This window comes from Miscanthus floridulus, chromosome 12 (assembly GCF_019320115.1).
Source record: "Miscanthus floridulus cultivar M001 chromosome 12, ASM1932011v1, whole genome shotgun sequence".
NCBI classification, from domain to species: Eukaryota; Viridiplantae; Streptophyta; class Magnoliopsida; order Poales; family Poaceae; genus Miscanthus; species Miscanthus floridulus.
This window is the reverse complement of record NC_089591.1, coordinates 66,760,646-66,769,819: the sequence shown is the minus strand read 5'-3', so window position 1 is coordinate 66,769,819 and position 9,174 is coordinate 66,760,646. Positions and strand designations below refer to the sequence as shown.

The 9,174-nt window shown below is 46.7% G+C and overlaps 1 protein-coding gene across 1 annotated transcript; it reads right to left on the bottom strand.

The window, feature by feature from the left end:
- Positions 1–5,853: 5,853 nt before the first annotated feature.
- Positions 5,854–8,917, bottom strand: LOC136497403 (F-box protein PP2-A13-like). The gene is made up of 3 exons (XM_066493190.1): positions 8,224–8,917; positions 7,880–7,998; positions 5,854–6,591 (listed from the first exon to the last, which is right to left on the bottom strand). Exons 1-3 carry the CDS (start codon positions 8,593–8,595, stop codon positions 6,153–6,155), a joined length of 930 nt encoding a protein of 309 aa, XP_066349287.1. The 5' UTR covers positions 8,596–8,917; the 3' UTR covers positions 5,854–6,152.
- Between the last annotated feature and the right edge of the window lie 257 nt (positions 8,918–9,174).

Genomic DNA, 9,174 nt, shown 5'->3' with positions numbered 1-9,174 from the left:
ATCGGCTTTACAGCTCGCTACACACAAAAAAAAAAAAAACAGATAACTGTGCGTGCCTGTGGACTCTGGCCTGCCGCCTGTACCGATGTCAATCAGCCTGTTTGGCTGAGGTTAAAACGATTATATACGATTGTGGATTATTATTGTTGGCTAGTTTGGTGTGAGAAAAATACTATTCTAGCTGAAAATTTACAATCGTTTACAACTAAGCGAAAAGGCTCAATGTCTGGCCTGACTTCCCTCACTCAATAACGGGCGGCGGGGAAGCCTCTCGAGTCGCCTGCAGACGCGGAGCAGAACGAGTCGCCTGCAGGTTTTCCCGGCGCATGCACCGCCTGCAGGATATGATGGCGTGCCGACGACATGGGCGCGGTGCTCGGCATGTCGGCACCGCGGTCGGTGCGCGCGGTCCAGTCGTCCCGCCCCATGCCAGGCTACCAACGCTGGAGTCATCGCCGGAGTGATCTCCGCGCTCGCGCGTGCGGGATACGGCGTGGCGCGGTGGAACCGGTGCAACTTGCCGCGTGAATCGAGCGCAAACGAAAGCAACTCCCTTTGACATGGACGGCAACAGGGGGGGAGGGTGCCTTTACTTCCTTTCATTTCTTCCGAGTCAATGACAATATGTGGCCACTCGGACTTTCAAACTCTGACTGCAACAACAGGCTGTCCGTGTCCGATCCAAGGACGCCACGTAAAATCAGCAATGCCACCCCGAGGGATGGGCGTTGGACTATTGTAGTGGACTACTGTAGTGGTGCCCAACGTAATATATAGAGGATAATGGGTCTGATTGACGTCTACGTCGCGGATTATAGTTAGCGGGCGCTATAGTGGACGCTAAGTTCTAATAACAATATCTAATAATCTCATATAATTTAGGTTATATCTTACAAATGACTTTTTACAAATTAAAATAAAATCAACTAAATACAAATCAGTGATAGACTAATAAATATATAACTTAAATATTCTAAATAGATATTTAGTTGTATTTAAAGAGTTGATTCTCGATTAAATATATTTTAAATTAAGAATTAGACCGCTATAGCGGACAGTTATGTCAAATAATGGCTGCTATAGCGGCTTATTGCGTCACATAGCGTACACTAAGTTCCAACTCGCTATATCTAAGCCGCTACGTCGTAGCGGTAGCAGCAAGGGACCGCTACCACTGTTGCAGCCACTGCGAACGCTATTCAGTACTTTGGTGGTGCCTGGATCATGCTGGCGTTGAAGGCAACAGTGCCCCGGCCACACACTGGACCTCGACCTCAAGGCTGCAGCTGCATGCAAGTGCAGTAGTAGCACCACAACACTATTGCCCGCCAGCAACAGCGGAGCCGTAGAGGGCTCCGGCCTCCCCTTGTCCTGTAAAAAAAAATGAGAATATATGTTGTGGATGTGCAAGCTCCGTCATGCTAGCTAGTGCAAAACTACATGACTGTCCGAGCAAGCAAGTTAGCCATACAATAGTAGAGATGCAGTAGTAATAACATGAGTATATCCTTGTCAGTAATAAATAATACACTTGCAGCAGAACAACTAGCTACTCTCAGGTGATAGTTCAAGAACGCTACAGTACAATTGGCCCCTCCTTAACTTTTGATTCACGCTCCGCCACTGCCCGCCAGCACTGGCGCCAGGCCGACTGCGGGGGATTGGAGGTGCCTTTCTTCGAGTCAATGACAATATATAGCCATCCAAACTTTCAAACGTTGACTGCAATAACAGGTTGTCCGTGTCCGGTCCAAGGATGCCACAGAAAATCAGCAACGCCGCCCCGAGTGATGCGCGTTGGACTATTGTGGTGGTGCCTGGATCACGCTGGAGCTGAAGGCAACAGTGCCCCGGCCACGCACTGGACCTCAACCTCAAGGCTGCAGTTACATGCAGGCCAGGCGCAGTAGTAGCACCACACTACTATTGCCCTGCCAGCGCCAGCGCCAGGCCAGCTGTGGATCGTTTTTTTTTTTTTTGGCTTATAAGCCGGCGGTTGCTGTTTTGCTGTGAGAGAAAAACACTGTATCATGACTGATAAGCATGGCTGATAATATATGGCCATCCGGACTTATGACTGATAAGCATGGCTGATAATATATGGTCATCCGGACTTCAAACCCCGACTGTCATAACAGGTTGTCCGTGTCTAATCCAAGGACGCCACAGTAAATCAGCAACGCCACCCCGAGCGATGAGCATTGGACTATTATGGTGGTGCCTAGATCATGCTGTGTTCCGGCCACATACTAGACCTCAGCCTCACGACTGCAGCTGCATGCAGGCCGGGCACAGTAGTAGCACCACGCCACTAATGCCCCGCGAGCACCAGGCCGGCTGCGATGGCGACGAGATGGACGCCAGGCTGCTCCGCATCTCGACCGGCCTCTCTTGCCTTTCCCTGCATAGCACTGTTCGTAGAGTGCAATCTGTTCTCTGATCACGCACGCACTAGCACCACTACGGCTCGCCAAAGGCACAGAGCGCGGCCGGCCGGGCGCCTCCGCGATCGGCAGGTCGACCGCTGGCCCAGCGTACAGCAGCAAGGCCATGCACGAAGCAAGCAATGCAACCTGCCCTGCAACAAGCCAGGATTGGACTGGACCACCAATAAACAGACGCAGGCATGCAGTGCAGCAGGGCAAAGCACGTAAGGCCAGGGCAGAGACGACAGGGAGGCACATCGCATCGCATCGGCGTCGGGGCGTCCGCAGGTCTTGGTACCCATCCATCCACAGATCCACTCTCCCTGGCTCTCTGCCCTGTGCTGTGCCCTGTGCCAGGGCAGGGCTCATCATCATGGTGTTCGGGCGATCTCAGTAAAGAAGCAAAGCAATCATCGCGATTCGCCACCAAAAATGCACTCACGCTGCATACCAGTTCAGTCAAAACACGGACCAGACCTGAGTTCCAGTGGGTAACAACTCAGGCAGACAGCCAGCATGTATGATGGACGCATTACCATCAGCTGATTTCCTATGTGCGAGTAGATGGATTACAAAAACGAGGCTGCTCTTGACGAAATACATATGGTCTAGTGACCATGAAAGCTTACGGACAAAATCTTACGTTATCAGCTGGAAAACACAGGCTTGGGTAGTTGGGTTGGATTGCCACGTTTCCATGACCTGGATGGAAATCTCGGCGAGTTCCGGTTTCCCAAAGGCACGAGCTGGCTGGCGCCACCACGTAAATCCCGTGCGCAGGCATGAATTATACAGTTAGTCAGTTACCACGTGAATCCCATTAACTTTGTGTTGTTTGTGATGCATAGCACAAGGATTTTGTCCTAGTTTCTGAATCGCAGAGGTAGTGCCTCTGAGATGAGATGGGTCATGGGTTTGGTGAATCATTGCTGCCTGAAGCTCACGAAATATAACGGAATTGAAAAATGACTGTTTTGAGTATACTATGCGTATGCATTTTGTACCATGTGTATAAAATTTGTAGGATGCCGACAATAGATAAGGCTATAAAGATGAGCCAGTAATTGCCTGCATGCCAATACTGAAGTAGCTAAAAGAACCAGTGGTGCAGGCCAAATTTAGAGAGAGGCGGCATTAATATACTACCTGAAGGCTTGAAAATACTCTACCTGAACTTTTGACAGATTGTATCCATCTGAGTATATTTGCGTGACAGTCACGAGCACAATTACTAAAAAACAAGATCCATCACCTAAATCATATACTATCAGTATCGTAACAACAGGCCATTTCATCCAGATAACAAACTGCAATAAGCAAGGTGCTGACACAAATCCGGTCCTCAAAACCAGAGCGCTACTGTGCGCTTGCATCAGACGAGGATTGCTAGGATAGCTTGAGAATTGCAGCAAGACTACAAAAACTTGCTTAGTCGGTTCTCAAAACCTATGGGTCGTCGGTTTTGCAAGAGAGCGGCTAAGCCCCGGCCAACACCTATTTATAAGCTCCCACACAAAACTAGTCATTATATCCTTTCACTCAAAAAAGTGAAGCACCGGATAACTTCGGTGAGCACCGGAAAGCTCCTACAACATTAACTTGCATTGTGCTCGATGAAAGAGCTGTTATAATCCTGGTACACCACCGGAGAGCTCGGGTGCGTGTTAGCTCTCCAATTGCACAAAAAAAAAAAAACACTCTCCCTGGACTCCTGGAGTCACTCTCCAATGCACCACACCGGAGAGTTCCGGTGAGTTTTTGAATTGGTGTCGACATGCACATGCACCGTTCTAAAGCTCTGGTGCACACCGTAAGGTTAAGTTTAAGCGCTTGAAAACAACTTGACTTGGTCAATGTTCCGAAGCTCCGTGACCCTAAAAATAGTGCATTCAACTCGTTTGTCAAGTTTTTTTCTAACATACTAACTCCATATGATCTCTCACAAGATGATCTAACATCTTTAAGCCTTAGTTAGCATTTTTTCAAACATTTTCAAAGGTTTGTCATATGATTTTTAAAACACCACTTGAATCTATATGCAATGCATATATTGATCTCACAAGTGGCACTAAATTGTATGCAAACATGTTTTGCCCCCTCTTAATAGTACAACTATCTACCCTATCAATCCAGCCACCTCACTCCATTAAACACCTCGTGGCCGGTGAAAGAGAAAACTATGCATATACTTTTGCCTTCACTTTGTATTCCTTCCTTCATCTTTTTTATTTTCACCTTGTCGAGCTTTTGCATTACATGGTTCATGCCATTTCATGGCCTTCATGTAGTTCACTCTCCCTTGTAGACTAGCACTTAACCTTTCATGTCTCATATGAAGTTATTAGTGCACATATATTGTCATTAATTATCAAAACTTAAAAGAGGCTTTCAATCTCCCCTTTTTTTTAAGAAAATGATGACAACCTCACAAAGAAATTGAAAAGAACTATGATTCTAGGCTAACTACATACACATTGTATATTGGAATTAATTCTCCTAAATGCATAATATTTTTATCTTGAATCTAGAACATTTTTCTTGTAGGTGAAACATGTTTTCCTAAACTAGAACATTATCCCTGCATCATAAAAAAAATTCTATCTTCATAAGAACATTGTTTTAAACATAATATTATCTAAATATACTGAGTGAGATCTTTTTTTGAAAAATTTATTGTAAGAACACAATAATACAATCAAAAATTAATTTGCATTTCGGTTTTATAACTACGGCTTTTGAAGTTTCATTCATGCATGGTAAGAAAAAACAGCCCACGTAAATTTGTTAGCCCACGTAAATTTGTTTTTCCTATCTCCACGTTAGGTTCTCATTGCACTGATGGGGAAAAGACGGCCCACGTAAAAAAAATCTCCTCTTGCAGCCCACATCGCACATGCAGAGCAGCGGAGGGGTTGTCGGCGCGTTACTCGCCGCCGACGAAGATTGGCGGGCGCCGAGGGGACCGACTGCTAAGCGGAGGGTGCACGCTGCACAGGCACCGGCCCGCCGATCGACCGCAGCGGCAGCGCCCATGGGCTCCGCTCCGCCTGCTCGGCGCTCGCATGAGCGAAATCGGTGAGCTGGCCAGGCCGGGGTAGATGCGTTTACCTGCTGTCCTGCATCGGCGCACGCTCGCTATCCATGGGTGCTTCAGCGCTTGTCTGCTTGACGCTGGGGTGGCACCTGAATTTTCCAAGCCTGAGACTCGAACAGGATTGGTCAGACCAAACATCGAACCCAGAAGCAGTTCTAACGAACACTTGCTCTTCAAGGGGGTCAGCAATACCGGAAAGCTGCAGTCATGCGGCGTGCACTGATAAATGATAAAAGCCCGTAGTTCAGTGATATAGGAGCTGGAAATACCACATGCTGATCGGCAGAAAACTTCACCCTCAAATACTTGCCAAGGCAAAATTAAGTGAAACTTTCTGGAAGCATATGTCTCCAATAATGTATAAACACAAGATCTCTGTACATGTAATGAAGCATCTGTTTCTACACACGCGTGTCAAGCGCTCCAATCATACATCGCTATACCTACATCTACTTCCTGACCTCCCCACTTATTTGACTAACACTACAAAAAGTAAATACAGAATAATCCCTTACAAAAATAAATAAATTGTTCATGCAAAACTCTCAGAAAGAGAATATGCGCGCTACCCTTTTGGACAAGAATGGCCCGAAAAGAAGAAGAAATAGGCTAGCCAAGGAATTCAAGCACCCCTACAAAATTTTCTGGCAGAATATGCAGTCCTCCTCATATCCCTGATCTTTGGGGTATATACAGACCGAGTCAACACACAGGCCGCCTTTTGTATGCGTACAATCAATCTGCATCATAGAGAACTTGAGTTCCGTCACCTCATCTGAACTCGATATGATGAAATCACCGACGTGGTAAAGGATCCATCTTCCAGGGTTAATTAGGTAAGACTCCGATGCAGTGTGCTGATCATCTGAAGTTGAGAGCTGGAACCGTGTTGGTTTGATGTCCCAACCGTGGATATTCTCAGAGCCATGGCCTCGGCGGCCCATACGCTTGTGCGGTCGGCCCAAATGGAGCCGGAAGAATAGGCTGTATGAACCAGCAGGAAAGCAGAAATCAATCTCCCCACCTACCTCAAGCCACCAAATCTGCTGAAGATAGGCAACACTGTGAAATCTGCAATAAAAACCATGGCACTTTAGTTATCTGTAATGCGGTGAGTTCAGCAATTGGTGAACATGAAAATAAGATAGAGCTCAAACTGTCGCTACGGATGGACCAAGCTACAACACAAGTCCACAACATGTGAGGTGAATTTCCTTTTGTAAAAATGTCTGAGAGAGCTGAATGCGAAAGCAAAACTATCAGGGTTATTGCACAAGTACAACAAATAGCTCACAATATGAGGTGTTCGGGTGAGGCCTGGTTTGGTACGTTTTGGCATTCAGTTTAACTCCAAACCAAGTCCTGAACATTTAAATCCAAACAAACTGGATCTACACATGCTCTGAGTTGCAGTAACAGAAACATAAAGCTATCATTCAGGTGTCTGAGGTAGATGACACCAACTGGCAACGTGGTGGGGTTGCTTACTGATGACATGCAAGAACAGGACAAGGACCACAATGTACTCATCGGCCAGGTCATGTAAATACAATAAACCAAATCACATCATAACAAATATTATAGATGTTCAATTTGCATAAGTAGCCATCAGACTGAAGTTAACAGTACACATATAGGCTTTCCGATGACACTGAAGTGACTTTGGTTGTATGCAGCACGCTGATTGGCTTCAAGATTTTATATATGTATAATGGCACAAAAGATAACATAGGAGCATAAAGGCTCGGTAACATTTAACAGGGCCTAAAAAAATAAATCATGGTCCTACTGATATCAATCACACTCAAAGTACTTTACTGGCTTGCTAATTTGTCAATTTCTGCTGACAATTTGGATAAGTTGTCCAGCACTGAGCCACTGAGGACATCTAAATCTGTCTGAACACCCCATGCATCCTATTGGGAAAACATACCATCAATCATCACAAAAATATATCATATGCCTTTCTTGGGTAGGTATGTGAAAGAAAGACATATGTACCCGGAAAAGAAATCTTCAACCAGTTCATTAACAAAAGAAATACATTAAATGCTCACCGGAAAATAAGGAGTATAAGATCAGATTATTGTCTTATTGAGGAACATAACAAAAGTCAAGCAATTAACAAAGAGCTTCCAATATAACAAAATATTGTCTTATTGAGGAACATAACAAAAGTCAAGCAATTAACAAAGAGCTTCCAATGTAACAAAATATAGCAGATCAAATAAAACCATGGCATGATAAAAGTATTCCATGATTTCATTCTCTCAATATGCTGACAGGTTCATGGAATGTGATCTTAACCTCCTAATGAGTACGTTTACTGTGGGAAAATGAGAAAACAAAAACGAAGTACCTTGATTCCTCTGTGGATAGGTGGCTCCAATACCTCCGATCCTCTCTCCCTGTGATCGACATAGCCTTTGAGGAGATGGACATGCAGAAACCTCCCTTGTTCTTCTCGATCCAAAATTCCTACTCAAATAACTGCTTTTAGTTAGACCATCGCAGACAAAAGATAGAACAGAAGTCCCAGAACAAACACAAACATTATTAAGGCAGCAAACGCGAAAAGACAAATAGGTTCTACTGACTCAACTTCTTATTTTTTTCCCAGCCACCATTAAAATCATCCTCTACCAAAAGCAAAAGCATTCTGATTGTTGGAAACGACTATAAAGAAAGAAAAAAAAAAGTTACCTTGGTGCCGCCGTCGAACGGGGTGGGCCGGCAGAGGCGCTCGTATATCTCCTTCTTGATCGCCGCAGAGGAGCAGCACCTGCCATCACTGCCTTCGGCCGCGTCATCGCAACCGCAGTCGTCGTCGTCGGCCGCGGCCGCGAGCGCGGCGAGGTACCTGTAGTTGGCGGGCAACTTGGCGGCCCAGATGCAGTCGGCGGAGGCCGCGCCCCGGAACGCCCGGTTGAGGCAGGCCACCTGGCAGATCTCAGCCGGGTCGAGGTAGAGCAGCACCGCCGCGACGCAGCTCTCCGGCATGTCGCCCAGCGACGTCTGCCCCCACCCCCGGCCGTACCCCTCCGGCGCCACCACGCTCGACGCCCCCACCCCCATCCAAATTGCAAAATTTTCGGCGCGCGCAATGCGTGGGTGGAGTTGGGTACCTTCCTCGGATTACGCCTCCAATGCCTGGAGAGTGGAGAGGCCTTTCTTCTCTATCCGGTTAGCGACAGTGGGGTAACCGCCAGTCGGCTGGTTCTTCTTCAATTCAACCGACTTGCTGGAGTCAGCATGCATGGGGTGCTCTCTCAGATAGCCACACGCGTGGTGGAGAACAAGAGGAAGGCGACTCAAGAGGAAGAGGGGGTGGAGCCGTGGAGGTGAGACTTGGAGAGGGGTCCTGAGGTTGCGACGGAGGGGAGAACTAGGCGGCGGATGCCTTGCTGACCCTGACCTGGTGGTGGCCGTATAAAAATAGCGCGCTTTTCAGGTGGAGGTGGATCAGTGGATGGTTCTGCTTCTGGACAAGGGATGTGGCTCAAGTGGATATTGTTGCTTTGGGAAATCATGGCCACGTGTCGTCCGCGGTAGCCGGGTAGCATTGTTTTGGCTAAGGTCGTGTTTATTTCGCGAAACGAAAATTTTTAGATATTATATTGGATATTTCAAAAATATCGAAAGAAGTTTTTGGAT

What these genes read in the sequence shown, in the direction of transcription:
- LOC136497403 (XM_066493190.1), bottom strand. Translation starts at nt 8,595, where the DNA reads ATGGGGGTGGGGGCGTCGAGCGTGGTGGCGCCGGAGGGGTACGGCCGG. An exon ending in CGTTCGACGGCGGCACCAAG is followed by an intron (nt 7,999 to 8,223) that starts GTAACTTTTTTT and finishes TTATTTGAGTAG; the next exon opens with GAATTTTGGATCGAGAAGAA. An exon ending in CTATCCACAGAGGAATCAAG is followed by an intron (nt 6,592 to 7,879) that starts GTACTTCGTTTT and finishes TTTTTATTGCAG; the next exon opens with ATTTCACAGTGTTGCCTATC.